General features: G+C 38.0%; 2 protein-coding genes across 4 annotated transcripts in view; one reads left to right on the forward strand and one right to left on the reverse strand.

Moving 5' to 3' along the window:
• Positions 1-1,838: 1,838 nt before the first annotated feature.
• commd7 (COMM domain containing 7) lies at positions 1,839-15,273 on the reverse strand. Its single transcript, XM_067593358.1, has 9 exons — positions 15,097-15,273; positions 13,178-13,231; positions 12,791-12,893; positions 10,559-10,615; positions 10,344-10,381; positions 9,916-10,006; positions 5,439-5,488; positions 5,250-5,298; positions 1,839-2,381 (listed from the first exon to the last, which is right to left on the reverse strand). Exons 1-9 carry the CDS (start codon positions 15,175-15,177, stop codon positions 2,305-2,307), a joined length of 600 nt encoding a protein of 199 aa, XP_067449459.1. The 5' UTR covers positions 15,178-15,273; the 3' UTR covers positions 1,839-2,304.
• Positions 15,274-16,815: 1,542 nt separating this feature from the next.
• The window catches only part of dnmt3bb.1 (DNA (cytosine-5-)-methyltransferase 3 beta, duplicate b.1), a 53,458-nt gene continuing 52,311 nt past the window's right edge, over positions 16,816-17,962 (forward strand). Inside the window, exon 1 of one of the 3 annotated variants that reach the window (XM_067593359.1) lies at positions 16,816-17,059. In XM_067593359.1, coding sequence (XP_067449460.1) covers positions 17,052-17,059 — 8 coding nt within the window. In that variant the 5' untranslated portion in view covers positions 16,816-17,051. Of the gene's footprint in view, positions 17,060-17,106; positions 17,218-17,962 lie in introns of those variants that run through there. The other 2 variants (XM_067593360.1, XM_067593361.1) reach the window with 2 other exon arrangements.

A 17,962-nucleotide genomic window follows, 5' to 3' on the forward strand; every position in this document is an offset into this window, starting at 1 on the left:
TAACCAGTGGTCTACTGAAACGTTATTCCTTCTAAACATCATCTTGTTTACATTGCCTTTGTGAGCATGTTATCATCCTGATCTTACGCCCCAAACATGCTTCACGTGCACTCTAACGCACAGGTGGAGGCGATATAAAGCAAATCAGAGCTTTTCAATGAGCAGTAATAAACATATGTGACGAAAATGAAGAAAAAAAGAAAACAGAGGATGTATGTACGACAACGTAAAACTTTTGAATCGCCTGTCTGAATGAAGAGGTGACAAAGTTCTTGGAGAGTTTCTGGTCAGCTTGCTTGGTTTATTAAGCAGTTAATTGATCTATAGAATTTAATGAGCATTTACTGTGATAATTGAATAATTGTAGTAACTTTTTTAAGTCAAAAAGCCAAACATTTGCTGGTTAGAGCTTCTAAAGCTTTTCTGTAAGTAGAACTTTATATAGCACCTTTTTAAACGCAGGTTACAAAGTGCTTTACACTGACATTGGCACACACAGAAAACCATAAAAGACACGTTCAAGAACACATACAGACATCACACACATATGAACACAGCAAGCATACAGTCATCACCCGCGGCACACTTGTGTTTATCGAATGTTATAGGAAAGCCATTCTAAAAAAAGGAACGGACTCAGCTGATCTGATGGAAGTGTGGAGATTGTTCCAAAGTCTGGGTGCCAGTGCAGCCGGCAGCTGTGTCATACATGACAGTAAACTGATTATCTTTGGGTTTTGGACTGTTGATTGGACAAAACAAGACACATGAAGACGTCACCTTGTGCTCACCTTAAAATTATAACGGGAAGTTTTTCCAGTTTTCTGACATTTTGTAGATAAAACAATTAATCATCAGATTAATCAATAATGGAAATAACCGTCAGTTGCAGCCCTGCTTTAAACAGCAGTGAACCGTTTAGTTGCGTTCAGGTGACACATGCAACACAATGGCGCATTATATTCATCTCATGTAGCTCGAAGCGTGTGCGTACTTGCATGTTTGGGACCTCGGTCTTGTTTCACCTGAACATAAATCACGTACAGCGTCGTTTTGGGCAGATTGCAATGAAACTTATTGAACGCATTCATGTTTCCCAGACGAACCGTTTCTAATTTGGGTGTCTTTTGGTGTCAAAATGTCAACTTCTGACAAGATATATGGTGATCTGGTGGGCAGACTGCCATGAAGTTTGCTGAGAACATTCCTGACTGTCAAACACACAAACCACCATTAGAACCACTCTTACTGTCACATGCAGAGAATATCCCAAAGGGACTATAACACTCAGTTGAAATGCTGCTGAGCTAATTAATGTACACAGTAGGAGAATAAATATAGTGAGGTATGATGAGGGCTAGTACACGCATGTACCACCGAGCTGCTGATACCCCCTGAGGTTTATATGCATCAGTGTGTGGTATTTAAGGCTTTCAACGCTTCTATTTTGTCTACTTTTTTATCTATTATAACCGCTAATCAACATTTTTTGAACAGAGCAATGTCTGCTCTCGGGTGAAAAAGGTCAACAGGCTCTACTTTGTGTATCAGCTAACGTGTAAATGTACAGTATCTATCTTTCAATTGAAATCAGTTCATCACATTATTCTTCATGCCAACAAACAACAGGACTGGACGTGATTAAAAGGTTTTAGGGCGAGGTTTGGCTAAACTCTCGCTTCGTTTTAAAGTATTTGTTTTGGATCATCATCTTCATAACAGACAAAAGGAAAGAATGAAATGATGAAATGTTCGCTTGTCTGTTCTCAGAAACACTCTTCTTCTTCTCTTAACAACCGATGAAGAAACCCAATGGAAAAAACAACAACACAAGAGTGTTTTCTTTGAAATTCATGTTTATTGGCAGATTTGAGTATAAATGTCCAGCAGTAAATAATAAAAATTTGTTTTTGTGTTTAGTTTCAGTCATTGGGGAGACCTTCAATGCCACACACACACACACACACACACACACACACACATACAAAATGACGTAATACATACCATACACTGCCCTGCAGCTACAGCCTGATATGAACACCCACACATACACACACACTGTCCAAGGTCACTTTTGGGGACATTACACAGACTTACATTCATTTCCTGGAGACTGAGCCTAACTCTAACCATAACCACTGACCAAAAAAAAAAAAAAAAAAAATCAGCATTTTCCCTACGGGCAGCGCGGCTTTTGTACCCAATTGGACAAGCTGTCCTCAGTTAACTGGTCTTAAGTCTGAAATTTGTCCCCAAAAGTAGCCTATAACAGATCCACACACACACACACACACACATTCACACTCAGCTGAAACACTCCATGCTGGCCTTGGCTCGCTCCATCTCATGTAGGAAGTTGTAAAATTGAGGGAGCGTCAACTCTAGAAGAGACGAGAGAAGAAAACAGGAAAAGGCAGATAAACAGATCAACTGGGTAATAATCTGTTACACTGCAAAAAAAATAAATAAAAAACTCCCTTTCACAATTTGGTATAAACAACAATGTTTCAAGCTACAGTCGTAGGCGTAGATTCCCTGTGTGCTCTGAGTTTTAACTGTGAACTAAACTTGTGTTTATTCTGATATTAAACTCATCGTCTCCTTTAGGTTTCGACCTCTCAGTTCAGTTCTAGACCTTTTAAAAACATCTGTAACGCTTTTGTTTTACGGGTCCTTTATCTTACACTTATTTCCTGGAAATTTTCAGAGTAGTTTGCAGGTATTTAACTGTTGATTCTTAGGAACATTTTACAGAATTTGGTACAAATTATAAGAAAAACAGAAAAAAAAAGTGTTAAGTTGGTAAGTGCCCCTCATTAGTTTTGGGTTCATATGTAGCTGTTAATTTGCAACATTTCCTAATAAATTAGATTCTTAAATATAAGATTTTTTTTCAATATTTTTTAAATGTTAATTCTTAAGACATTTCTTTAAAAGAGTTATGTAATTTGGTAGTATACACTCATTATAAAGAAAGAATCCAATATGCAAACATATAGTTTGACACACAAACTACACACTGAAAGTATTTTCTGTGTGTTAAAGAATTGTTAAGAGTGTAATTCATTAATAATTTTTGCAAATTAACAACTACAACTGAACCCAAATATAATGAGCGGGTACTTACCAACTAAAGCAACTTAATTCTTTTTCACAATTCTTCTTATAATTTGTACCAAATTGCACAACCTTCTGTCCTAACTGTCCTAAAGTTTTACTGTAAAATACCTGAAAATTACCATGAAAATTTGCAGGAAATAAGAATAAAACTAAAGGATCTGTAAAATAAAGCGTTATCACAACATTTAAGTTTATAGTACATGAAGAGTTCCTGTGTGGCACCAAAACATCCACAGGAGGACGAGGAAGGCTGCACTCGCAGGGTTCTTTTTCCTGTCGCGTTACACGTGTAACATCTGGTTTCCTGTGTTATGTACAGTCAGTTCCCTGTAATGTTTTGTCTTGACCAACGTTTGATTCAGACAGATCACCGGCAAGAAATAAATAACTAAATAATAACTAAATAAGTTTAAATGAGTGTGTTATCAGCATGAGTGGTGACTACTATCTATATAAATTAGAGTTTTGACATTTCAGCTTTGTTTCAGATAAAGTAGTAGTTAACCTGAACAGTGATCGCCACCACGGATGAACAGACAAAAACAGAAGAACCTCACACCAGACGAAACGGGATCGTCCAGTTTAAGATCCTCCATCTGATCAAGGACCATATTTGGTTTGGTTTACAAGATGTTTCTAACAACCCTGATCACCAGCAAGTTCATTCAAGGGTCTGTTGATCCAAATGGAAGTAAATATTATATTTTTTTTTCTCAACACTAGTTGCATCTAGCCCTGCATTTAATTGTGGTTTTATCTGCTATGGTTTTATGTTTCCTGTTTGAAAAACAATCAAGGATGCACGTTGCTACAAATGTTATTATATTTGGACTTTTTCCCAGCTATTTCAACTTGGCTTTGACTTGGTTTGAAATTTCTAAAATCACTTTTAAGATGTTGTATGTGGCACTCATCCTGAACTTCATCTTCTGTTAGCTCTGGTTAGCTAACATGACACATAAAGTACCTGAGAGAAACAGCAGCTAGTAGCAATAATAACCAAAACTACACAGTTAGGTCTTTCAGGATGTAAGTGTGTCCCCAAAGAAACATCTACGAGCAGCTTCACTCACACAAGAAACCACAGGATTTTTAAAAAAAAAGGTAACGTTAGCATGTATGAACTTCCTGCTGTTTACCTTCAAAATAAAACAGACACTAGATATCTGCCAGATGTCGTATGTTAGTGGTTTCAATTAATTAATACTTATCAGCCACACAGGATCATAAAAAGAGACACAAAACAGTTTTAGTACTATAAGCAGGACAATGTGATGCATTTTCAATTTGAAGACATCAGTCTGCCGCCTCTAATCGATCATAGAAGAGTCTGCTTAACATTTCCACTATTCATTAAACAGCCATAAACACAGTTAACAGTGTTGGCTGCCTTACTGTAAAACTATCCATCACCTGATCTAAATCCAGGGCTCTGATCCAGACTGCTAGATGCAAACAGTTAATTTTAAACTCTAAGCTAACGGAGAGGTTTCCTTCTTGAGATAATGAACATTTTCTAACTATTACATTTGAAATTTGTGCAGTTTCAGTCTCATTTAGGATGTCCTCATAAGTTCTCAGCCATTCTGGTTTGTTTTTTATCTACTGTGTGTGCACGTCATACTAAAACTGAATGTCAGAAGAATGTGAAAGTAAATCATGGTCTCACATCCCAGTGGGTCATGCTGGATTTTCCCTCCACTGACTGGTATTCAAGCTGTTGCTGCTGATTTTAAATATCTTTCTGCTCGAGTTAAACAATACAGCAGCAGAAAAGGTTTGAGTCCAATAATAAAACAGCACATATTTACATTTCAGAGCCCGCTAACCTGCTTAATTCTGGAAGTGGTTTCAAATATTTCAACAATTTCAGGTATGTTTGATATCTTCCCCCTGAACCCGATATATAACTCCTCAGAAGTGAACAACTCACTTGCAACATAACAACACAATTCAGTGCATTACTCACGCTGCTTTCAGTTAACCCAAGACTGGGGTTTGGGCTGAATTACATCATCGCATGAACATTCTTATGAAATACAAATTTTTGTTATGTGAATCTAATTGAAATGTGATCAGTGTTGTTGTTTTGGTTTTTTTTTGGTCTGTAACGGCAGAGACTCACTCACCCATGTAGACGTTTTCAGTGGAATTCCCCTTTCTGACAACCAGTTTCAACTGCAAGAGGACAAAGTTTGTGTTCAACAAACTGTAAACTTAATAATGATGTGTTAAACTCTGTGTGTGTGTGCGTGCGTGTGCGTGTGCGTGCGTGCGTGCGTGTGCGTGTGTGTGTGTGTAAGTCGAGTGTTTCATACCTGTAGAAAGATGTTGCCCACTTTCTGAATTTCACTGGTGCCAACAGTCACTGTGAAGGTCAGAAAACACAATTAAAATACTTTCCTACATAAAAACTCACCGTTACAAATCACAAACAATGACAGATGACTGTTTTTTTAGCTTCAACAGTTCAAGATTCAAGACTGTTTTGGAGAAAAAGTATAAAAGGTATTACTAATTGTTCTTCACTTAAAGTGAGTTTAAGCCATCTATTAAATATTGCAATTACTTGGGATTTTTTTTTTTCTTTCTGGGACTACAAATAAAGTTTACAAGATGCGGTGCGACTTTTTGCACATTAAGTAATAATCATTTGTTGGATTGAACCATATTAACATCGACTTTTAAACCTGTGATTTTTTTGTCCACCAGTTTTCAGCAGAAACAACTAATGAACACAACACTGATGTAACATTAAATACATTAGTTGTGCTTTAAATGGTCACTATGTCTAACAGCAAAATCTTTTAATATAAAATATAATTTTGTCAGTAATTTTACCTTTATTTGATAGTTGTAAGGTGTACATATTTGTGTTATTTTCATTATTTTATGCTGTTATCTCATATTTAATATTTAATATTTGGCTACATAGTATCCAAGGTAACGATGCAACTATAAAGCATCACCGTGGGAACAAGACATAGACTTTATTACTAATTATAATTATATTGACATTCAGAGTGATTATCTATGTGAACTGATTCATCTGTATCAATAATCTGTAATATAGTGAGTTTTTGATCCTGGTCGAGGTTCGACCGTTGGCCCTGTAATTTGTTATTTAACGGTTATTAAGCTTCGTCACAGGAATCATTTATTAGTATTGTAAGTTTCCTTTGATTATGATTTTATTTATATTAAATAGTTTTACTGAGACCGGGCTTGTATCCTCCAGATCCCGAAGTGCTTGTAAGCAATAAACAGACTTCATTGAATCGACATCGGAGCGTCTGGGTGTCTTCGTTGGAGTCAACTGACGTTACTAACTGTCAGCCGTTAGTCCACCATCATCATCATCACAACACAATGCAGAGACTGTAGGCTGTCACTATTATCAGTCATTTAAAACAAACTTAACGGGGGCGTTATAAACTGTGAGGCTAATATCGTTACACTGACATATCATCAGCTTTTAAGGTGACATCCAGCAGTTACGGAGCAACATTATCATTCATTTGGAGTCGTGTTTCTGTCCACCTGGTGAATGTAAGTCCAATATTCACTCTCTTTTAGCTCTGTTTTTGTTCTCCACCAACTCCTGAGGGAAATATCTGGCTCTTTAGCTGCTAAACGCTCCACTTTGTTCACCAGCTAGTCTACAGCTGACTGTGTCTGTTTGCAGGTAGACTCAGACAACTTTATTTATCCCGAAAGGGCAATTCAGTTTGGCAGTGTACCCAGACCATGCATAAGAAAACAACAGACAGATCTATGCCAGGGACAGTCAGTACACAGGTACTCACAGACATGTAAATAGATGAACAATAAATGGATACATAATAAATAAGTAAGTAAGTAAATAAGTAATAAATCAGTAAAATCCTAGTTCCAGCAATAACAAGCCCCAGAATGATTATTTAAGACGATAAAACTCCATGAGAATGGAAATATTATTCATTCAACATACAAGGTTTAACAGCCTGATGGCAGAAGGAATGAAGGATTTTGAGAGACGATTTGTCTTCACAAGTGGTGCTGTAAAACGACGGCCTGAGGGCATCAAAATGAAGTCAGAGGACAGGATGTGGTCGGGTAGTGTACAGTGGCTTTTTATAGATTTTTCTCTGAAAACAGCTGCCTGCTGCGGCCCAAAACGACGCTATGAGAGCGCTGAGAGTGAACCAAAACAGTAAAGTAGCAGCCGGACAGATAAACAATGAGCTGAAACTCACTATAAAGCTCCGTAAAGCCGAGAGGAGCTGCAGAGTCACTGATAATTCTCTGTAGGTTCATTGATACGAGCCACAACATGTTACACACTGATAGCTCATACAAAACACTGATTATAGCAGCTAAATGACCTCTTAAAGCTGCTTTAATCAAAATGTAAATATTAACATTAACTAAAATGCCTCTTTATGATGTGAAAGGAGCCGCTCATAGTGACAAACCCACAAAGAATCTATCAACTCTTCAACTCTACTGATATTTTTAGCCTCTTTAAGCTTATTGATAAATGATAAGCTTTGATAAATCCACTGTACACTACCTGCTCAGCACCAAACAGCAAACAAACACAGTTAGCTGGAGACTAGTTGGTGAACATAGTGGAGCGTTTAGCAGCTAAAGAGCCAGATATTTCTCTCAGGAGTTGGTGGAGAGTAAACCTGAGCAGCGTGAATATCAGACAAATAGACACAAACAAGACTCGGATGCAATGATAATGTTGCTCTACAGCTATTTTCTAAAAAAAATTATCCATAACTGTTTTATAAAAAGGTGATACTATGTCAGTGCGATGTGTCTGTCAGCTCCTTTCTGCCCTCTAGTGGCCACAAATTGACTAATGCAACTATATAATCACTTTCTGTTATCAGTTTCATTATTTTCTTGTTTGTCTGAGCCATTTTACCTGTATTTTGAACAGCTTTTGTGAAAAAGGACTATAAATTGTCTGTGATTTTGTTCGGGAATATGACGGTGTTGTTAACCTCATCTCTAAAACTGCTGACAAAATATTCCTGGTGCAGCTTAGTACTGAACAAAAAAGCATAAAAGACGATAAACAACCGACACGCGTCCTCCGTGACGACTTTAAGCTATCAGGGATGTGTTTTAGATCACCTATATGTAAAACAATACAGGAAGTTTATTCCAGAAGAGTTGTGAACAGGTGAAGTTCAAGAAATTATCAATTCACCACATGTACAGACTGATAAATGCACTTTTTGACATTATGAGCCTTTGCGGTGTTTGTCAGCTACAGACTGGCCGCTGCCATCAATCACATATTTGTGTTTTAGATTGTTTCTATGTGTGTAAATCATTTGTCTACTCTATGCGTACCTCTGTTTGCAAACTCACATCCCTCAAATTTCCCTTTGAGGGATGAAAAAAGTATTTTTAATTGGATTCTTTTAGAGGTTGCAGTATAGTTAACATACAGTTTGCTGTGATGTATTTTCTTTGAACTTAAAATGTTCCAGTTGAGTGAAATAAAGCATCTGTATTACTAATGACTGTCTCTCAGAAATGTCACCCTGAAAACATAAATTTTGAGACTTTTTGTATTTTGTCACCATCATCCAGCCGCAGCAGAGAGGCCACTGCAAAGTGTGCAAGATCTGAACACTTTTAGGCACTTTAAACATTCAGATTAATGAGATGATCCTTCTGAATAAAACAGACTGACTAATGCCTGTTATTTGTGTTTTTTTTTATGTGTGTAAATTAAAAACTTCTGTCTGCAGACTCACATGCCTCATGCCGGGACGAAAAAAGTATTTTTAATTAGATTCTTTTAGACGTTGCATTATAGTTAACATTCAATATGCTGTGATATATTTTCTTTGAGCTCAAAATGTTCCAGTTGAGTTCCAATAAATCATGAATGATCATCACATCTGGATTAGTAGTGACTGTTTCTCAGAAATGTCTTGGGTTTAAATATCTTCTGCATGCAACAACTGTCACCCCAAAAACATCCGTTTCTGAAACATTTTGTATTTTGTCACTATCATCCAGCCGCAGCAGAGAGGTCACTGCAAAGTGTGTGAGATCTGAACACTTTTAGACACTTTATAAACATTTAGATTAATGAATAAAACCTCTGAAGCGTACAGAAGCCATATCGGCTCTCAGACTAGTGTGGATGTACAGCTGAGTGACGGGCAACATGCAGAGTCTGTTTGCATGTCAATAAACATCACAGTCAGTTAAAGCGCAGCAGAGTGCAGCACACAGAGGCACTCCCCTCATAAACCAAAGCACAGTGTGTTTTAAAGTGAAGATCTGCTCAACAATAGCTTACGGTGATGCTAATGATTGTCCTGCCTAGCGTATTAGCATCTCTATTACCTACAAGTCTTTAGGAGTCATTAGTCTGTGTGTGAATAAACAAAGAAGCCTGATAGAGACCCATCAGCTGTGCACATCTGAGCTGTTTAAATGAGACTGAGGCCCAAACAAAGCAGTAGAGGTCATCAGTGATGCTAATGACTCTGTTAGACTACAGACACTGTGGTCATGAATATGTACATTTGAGAGAAAAGTGAAGCTGAGCATCTTTAAGTCCTACAAACAATGTTCACAAGCTGTTTTCTTATTTAAGCTACATTAGGGAGGATTTTCATGTAAAATAAAACTTATAAATTTCATCAAAGCTAAATGTGATGTGGTTTTCTTTTCTTTTTTTTTTAAACACAGTTTTTAAGATTGTGAATCTGTCCAGCAGACTGCCTAACGCTACCACATCGTACTCTGAACTAGTTTTGCCGTTTTGGTTCGTCTTACCTCCAAACTTCCACTCCATGTCGACCAGCTGGTTGACCATCAGAGTCTGTCTGACAGCGAGTCTGGACAGCACCGCGTAGTGCTCCCCCCACTGCAAAACACACATAATGTCACAACGATTCCTGTGCTCGATAAATGATTGGCTGTGTGATAACATTTTGTTTTAAAAAGGTCAGAAAGCAGCTTTAAATTCATGTTATTATGACCCATTTACGTACTGGATCATCTGTTTTAACACAATGTAAATTCTTCTTTCCCAAAAATGGATTATCTGTCTACTGGAGTCTTGATCTTGTCCGTTGGGGACAAATTTATGAATGTTAATAACTGTAGAAATGCATCTCGACATCCTTTTTGTTTCCTTCAAATGTTGCTGAACAAGTAGCATCAACTTTGTAAACGTCAATCACAACTTTAAGGAGCTTTACCTGCTGTGAAAAGTGAGCCGACTTGTCCTCGTTTAGTCCTGCAGAATCAATAAAACAGGTTCGGTTTAATGTATAATGCGTAAAAATGCCACTTTAAGACTTTTCAACATGACAGGGTGTCATAAGAGAACAGTATCCTGCAGCTATACTTAACCCCTGTTTTAACATACAGCTTGTTAATGATTGACTCTGTGATTAAGGTTCGGGACGTGTACCTAATGTCTCCAGGTCCTCTTTGATCTGCTCGGCTGTCAGATTTTTCTTCAGGGCTCCTGAGGAGGAAACGGGAGGATCAGTGTCACTGGACGGAAACTTTCATGAGTGTGAGGTTGAGAGTCGTGGGAAAATTCAAAACTAGACCACATGTCTTAATAAGAGAAAGGTAATGGATAACAGGTTCCCACCATTAAACAATATTACAGATAACTGACCAGTTTAAGATTATATTTCAAGGTTTCAACCAGCTACACTGAAGTTTGATGGCAGAAAATGTTCCAAAACTCTAAAAACAGCAGCGGTAAACATCATCAGACGTTGGTGTTTCTCCCTCAGAGTCATAGAACGAGTTTTCTAGAGCTTCTAGTTTGCATTTGTTCAATATTCAACTGTCTCATAATAAGATAATTGTTTAATTTCTACACCAACAGAAGCAGGAAAACAGACGTGTTTATGTTTATTCACTTTCTTGACGAGAGTTAGATGAGAAGGTCGATGCCACTTTCAAGTCTGGACGCTAAATATGAAGCTACAGATCGCAGTGGATTAGCTTAGCTTAGCATAAAGACTGGAAGCAGGGGGAAACAGCTAGCCTGGCTCTGTCTGCAGTTTAACAACTAGCCTGTCAGCACCTTATTAACATGTTTTATCTGCACAAAAACCCAAGTGTAAAAATGATTTCACACTTAGCTAACCCCTTAAAAAACGCAACTTTTTATTTGTCCATACAAAAGTCATTTTTACACGTTTGTACATTTTAAACAAGTGAGATACAATGTGCTCATAAGTGAGCTTTAAAAGTGCTGCCAGGTGGATTTAGCTAGATTTGGATGAAGCCAGGTTAGCTCTTCCTCCCGCTTTCAGTCATTATGCTAAGCTAAGCTAACTAGCTGCAGCTTCATATTCAAACAATCAATCAAACCTCATGTGTAAAGCAACTTTTGAGCAGGTTAGTACGACTCAAAGCGCTTTACAGATGACTGACAAGCCGATAATAAGACAGAACAAATGGTAAAACAATTTGAGATTAATGCACACGAGAGAATAAAAAAAGATGAAAATGTAATAAAAACCAAATAAAGTGATTTAAAATAATGAAAACAAATAAGAACTAGATAAAACGTATAAAAGGCGACGACAAATAGAATAGATAGGAGACAATAAAACATGAATACAGTAAAAGAAATGATTAAATAAAATAAATAATGGACGTTCAACATTCTGATCAACAGCTAAGATAAAGAGTTCATGTTTAAAGACATCAACACTTTGAGCTGCTCTCACAACGGCTCAGAGAATAGAAACTAAAAAGCTGCCTCACCAGAAGTTTTCATCCTGTGCTTTGGAACAAGTCAAAAGACCACAAAGTGCTTTGAAAACAAGTGAAAGAATCCAAACGATTACCAAACAATCAATCATCTCTTCTCAACTCTTGTCAAGAAACACATTTCCCCAAAAATGTTGACGTCTGTTCCTTTATGAATTATGTATTTGAGGAAAGCAGCAGAAATCTGCATCTATACACTACAAACTCTTCAATGTGTATCTCTCTACCTACAGTTCTGAATAGAAGAGGTGCAGGTTAGTTCAGGCGATTTTATATATTTCTCTTATTGTGAACAAATCTCATGTTTGGAGCCGACATATCACAACCTCTTGACTTTGTACATTATAAATTTTCCAAAGAACTTCAAAACCAAAGTGAACTGGTTTTGTAATGTAGCACAACAAGATAGTGGAGCTCTGTGAAATGGCGGGTTACTATCTTATCGCTATTTATATTCTTTGGAACCGTTTTTTAACAAGCTACGCACCCAGTGCTGCGGTACGGCTCATTGATGTGTTTTTAATAGTTTTTTGGAACAAGATATATCAGGTTTTGGATACACACACACAACACTTGTTAGTAGATCAGTTCCTTGTTGGTTTGGATCCAAAACATGAGATTTGTTGACAATAAGAAAAATATAGAAAAATCAGCAGAATGATCCTTTAACATTTATTCTGGATAATGAAGGATATCCGTGACTGAGGGGACATTTCCAACAAAAATTCCCAGCACATTATCTGAATCTACCACCTGGGAACAACTGGATTTATTATGTTTGCGTTAGTTGCAAAGAGTTAACTGTTGAATAGATGGATGTGTGTGTGTGTGTGTGTGTGTGTGTGTGTGTGTGTGTGTGTGTGTGTGTGTGTGTGTGTGTGTGTGTTGTGTGTGTGTCTCCCACCCTGCGGCACCAGGAGGACGCTCTTCATCAGGTTCCTCAGAGGACCGGCACTCATTCCATTTTCCCCTGCAAACTCATTGAGCTGCTGCATGAACCTCTCCGTCTACACACACACACACACACACACACACACACACACACACACACACACACACACACACACACACACACACACACACACACACACACACACACACACACACACAAAAACGTTATGCATTCATTTGCACATGCATACAATAGAACAGGCAATATTTTACCTCGGTTCAGTTATCAAGGCTAATCACTGAGTCCAAAGTCCCATTAACATCAAAATTGTGTGTGTGTGTGTGTGTGTGTGTGTGTGTGTGTGTGTGTGTGTGTGTGTGTGTGTGTGTGTGCGCTAACCTCTTTAGGCTCCAGCAGGAACTGGAACAGAATTTCAATCAGACGAAGAAATTGCTGTAAAAAAGGAGGAAAAAAAGGTTTAAAATCCTGCTTCATGTCTGTAAAAATGTTCAGCTGTGTTGAGCTTTGATCATTATTTCATATCAAATAAATGTAGAGTTTTATTTGGAGTCTTTGTCCCGTACGGTGTTTTATTAGAGGAATACTCTGTGTTTTAACAACATGCCTTCACTGTGTGGTTGTCTTTAAACAAATTAACTTACTATGAGCCTGTATGACTAATTTGTAAAAATCAATATTTAATAGAAACCGCGAACTCATTCCAAAACATTACAGTGATGCAGAAAACCATTGAGAGGCATTTAAAGACAGGTTCACAGTTATAGTCGGGTGTTCATATGAACAGTGAAAGAGGTTTTCCTTGCTGTAATCATTCCTCCTGTTCATACTGGATATTAAAAGATCCTTCAAATGTGTTTTCAATGTAAGTGATGGAGGACAAGATCCACAGTGTGTCCACACAGTCATTTAAAAGTCTCTGTGAAGCTTATATGAGGCTTCATCAGTCTGAGTTAGTCATATCAAGTGGATATCTGACACATTTACAGTCTTTTTAGCATCAAATTCCCTCTTTGTGTTTCCTGCAGATGGAAGTATAGTAACACAAAGAGGGACTTTGGCACTAAAAAGACTGTAACGTTGAAAGATATCTACTTGATTTGACTCATTTGGACGCTGAAGCTTCATATTAGCTTCAGATAAACTTTTAAAAACATTTTTGCACAGAAGGAGGACTGTGGATTTTATCCTCCATCACTTTCATTGTAAGTGCATTATGAAGGGATCTTCTAATGGTCAGTATGAACAGGAGGAATGATTGAGTATTTCCATGTGATGCTACTTTATACTTCCACTCCACTACATTTCAGAGGGAAATATTGTACTTTCTACTCCACTACATTTATTTGACAGCTTTAGTTACTTTTCAGTAACTGAAGATTTGACACAATGGATAATATAACAAGCTTTTAAAAAGCAGTGTGTAGTCGGGGTCACATTTCACATGTCTATGAGTTGTTAAAAGCTCCACCAAATAGTGATTTTTCCCTCTAAACTTCTCACATGCTTTCATTTCAATAAATGTTCAAATGATCCAATATTTCAGCAAAAATCAAAGATTAGAGAAAAAGTCCAAAAACTGAAAACAGATTTGTGTATCAGAACTTTGTTTTTTCTTCTTTCCTCTCCCATTAATCATCTCACGACCCCTCAGATTTATCTGCTGACCCTTTGGAGGGGCCCGACCCCTAGGTTGGGAACCACTGGACTAAACTAGCTAACTGTATATAAAGTAGTGTAAACTAGCTCCACCTCCAGCAGCTACAACAGTAACATGCTGCTCTAACACTGATGCTTCACTATTAATAATCTAATGATGTCATATATAATAATATATCAGTCAGAGGGACCAAACCACTACTTTTACTGCAATACTTTAACTACATCAAGCTCAGAATACTTATGTACTTTTACTTAAGTGGGATTTTTCATGCAGGGCTTTTACTTGTAATAGAGTATTTTACATTGCTGTATTGGTACTTTTATATAAGTAAATAATCTGAATACTTCTTCCACCGCTGCTGAACATTATTTTTTTATAATCTAAAGTTAATGAGGCCTCCTGCTGTCACATGATTCACACGAGCTGCCGAGTTGTGTTCACTGACAGCTCTGAAAAATGCCTCACGCATCATTTTTGCTGAAATATGAAGCCTCACAGACTGACAGATAAACAGATATTTGCTCTGTGAGTTAGATTTAACCCTCAGAAACCAGCTGGGCTCACAGTTACAGCCGCTAACTGTGTCCCTCTCTCTGGATTATAAATCCAGTTTCCCGGTTAAACCTGCTGAATTTACCTGCTCGTTGAATTTGTTCAGATTCTGAAAGTCGGTGCTGACAGAGTCCGGTAAAACATCTTTAGTGAAGTGAAGCTGCATCTTTTTTTTTAATCACCAAAGTTTCCCTGAAGAAAACCGTCAGAGCTGCTCCGCTGCTGTTGTGGAGTCCAGTTCCGGGTTCTTCAGTGCGCATGCGTAGAAGTGGCAGCCTCAGCTAAACGGAATTTGAAAGAAATTAAAGGACAGATTCACAACTTTTCAAGCGTCTTAAAACAACATTCAGGAGCCCAAATGAACATTGAAGCATATTTGTATTGCTGTAATTATTCCTCTTGTTCATACTGACCATTAGAACAACAAACCTCAACAGGAACACCCCCCACCTACCCCCTGAACAACATATAAACTTACAATAAAATACAATAAATAAGTAAAACAACAATAATAAAATAGTTTAAAACTGAGGGGAAGAGTCAGAACCTAAACAAAAGCATACAAGTCACCATTAAATGGAGTAATGTGCAAGATGTAAAGTAAGATTACGTCACTTCGGGGACACCATTACAAATATTTGGTTGTAGCAAACAGTCGTGGGTCCGAAGAGAGTGTGTCAAAGTCCCTCTTTTTGTTACTATACTTCCACCACAGCTCAACAGGGAAACACTGTCCGAGGAAACACAAGGAGGGAATTTGATGCTAAAAAGACTGTAAATGTGGCAGATATTCAGCCACAAATCCAATGATTACAGTGAGGAAAGAACCCTCTTTCACTGTTCATATGGACACTGTTGTTTTAAGACACAACTGCCATTTAAGGTAGAGGTTATTTCATCCTAAAAATGTGGTTTAGATGGCAAAATATCAATTAAAACTATCAGTGTGAGGATATGCATTAGTTGAACCAAAGTCTTTCTCCAAATGCTCCATGCACTCTTTGCACTATTTGTATCAGTACAGTATATTCCTGAAGACTGCAGTGTTGCTATTCTGTGCAAATACACGGAGAGCCACTAAACCAGAGTCAAACTCCTTGTATGTGTAAACATACTTGGTGATTCAAATGACACTGATTGTGATTTTATGTGAAATCTTCATCTGAAAAGTAGCTAAAGCTGTCAAATAACTGTAGTGGAGTAGAAAGTAGAACATTTCCCTCTGAAATGTAGTAGAGTGGAAGAATAAAGTACCTCAACATTGTATTTGGGCACGGTAGTTACAGTCCAACACTGTTTTTGTCCTCATTAGAAGAAGTTATAAAAAGAGAAGTGCGGATAATCAGACAAACTGCTGTAGTTTCTGTTCAGTAGTCTGACTGTGGGGGAGAATAAAGGGGAAAATCTCTTCCTTTCTGTTTCTCCACCGAAATATGGTGAAGAGAGGTTGACTGAGACTGAGAGAGAGAGAGAGAGTGAGAGAGAGAGATGAGTGTTGGTGGGGTGAGGTGGGCAAAAAAAAAAAGAGTTTCTGTTCTTTATTTTACGTTTTTAACCTCAGGTGACAGAAAATGGGAGTTGACATTCACACCTGGGAAAGCCTCGAACGCCCTGAGCGACCAATCTGCTCTCATCTCGACCTGCAAGCAGCTCGGCTCAGATATTCATGGTCCGACCCACCGTGAAGTTCATTCAGTGTACAAGCGGGACACACACACACACACACACACACACGGAGAGAGAGAGAGAGAGAGAGAGAGAGAGAGAGAGAGAGAGAGAGAGAGAGAGAGAGAGAGAGAGAGAGAGAGAGAGAGAGAGAGAGAGAGATCTGCAGCAGCATGCTTCCACAGACTGAACAACTCCTGCTTGAGCTCCAGACTGACTCCTGACTGGCTTTGTGCTTCAGACTTCAAGGCTCACTTTTTAAAAAAAAAAAAGACTTTTACGCACATTTTTTCATCTGACTTCCACAGAAAACAACACCTCTTCTATCCATCATCCTTTTTTTATTCCTGTCGTGGAGGAGTGCAAGAAGCGTGGATGGTTATGTAAGTTTTTTTTTTCTCCGGGGAGGGCGGTTGTGTGCAGGATTTATTGCACACGTTCACTAACCGAGTTTACAATTAAGTCTCTTTGCGCAAGTTTATTTTATCAAACTTGATAAGAGTTTTGGACGTAGTTTGCTGAGCTGGACTCTTTGTTTGTGGTATGTTTTGTATTATTATTATTTTTTTTTACCTTTTATTTCATCGTGCACTTGTGAACATTTGCAGGTCGGTTGTCTTTTTGCCCATGTGCACGGTAAACCGAGCTGCATACAGATGTTGTTGAACCCGGTGATGAGGCAGCATTAATCCTCATCTTCACCACACTTGTCATATAAATGTTTAAAGTGTGTTTGACGGAGTTTAGTCGCTTTAAATGATTGAATGTCTTAAAATGATACTATAATATTCTTATAAACGCCAAATCATGGATGAATTTAACGCGTCTGTGGCGCAGAATCGTGACTAACTTTTCCACTTATCGCGTGTAGTATTTCAATAACACTATATAGTTTTTACAACTTAACTGTCATTTTCTTTAGTTTATAGTACTTGTATCTCCTCTTAGCAGGTAATTAGTATTTCTGCAAGGACTAAAACTTCTCCAAGGTGCTCCAATGCGAGTTCAGAGTTGGTCATCGTGCGTAATCGCACCTTTTAGCATCTTAAATGTTCTTACAGCGCTGTTTTCACGACTTTAAATAGTGTGTGTGGTGCTAGAAAGTGAATTAACAGTGATTTTACAAAGTGTCTGCGGTGTTTCTGTTGGGTAAACTGGTTTGCATGACTTGCATGTGTTCTGTGTGTGTGGGAGGGAGGGGGGGGGGGTTGCTCGACATGATTTCTGTACTTTTTGTCGGTTTCCTGGTTTTGAACGCGCCCAGGTGTTTGAACACGGTGGTTTTA

The sequence above is a fragment of the Thunnus thynnus genome, chromosome 6 (assembly GCF_963924715.1).
Source record: "Thunnus thynnus chromosome 6, fThuThy2.1, whole genome shotgun sequence".
NCBI lineage: Eukaryota > Metazoa > Chordata > Actinopteri > Scombriformes > Scombridae > Thunnus > Thunnus thynnus.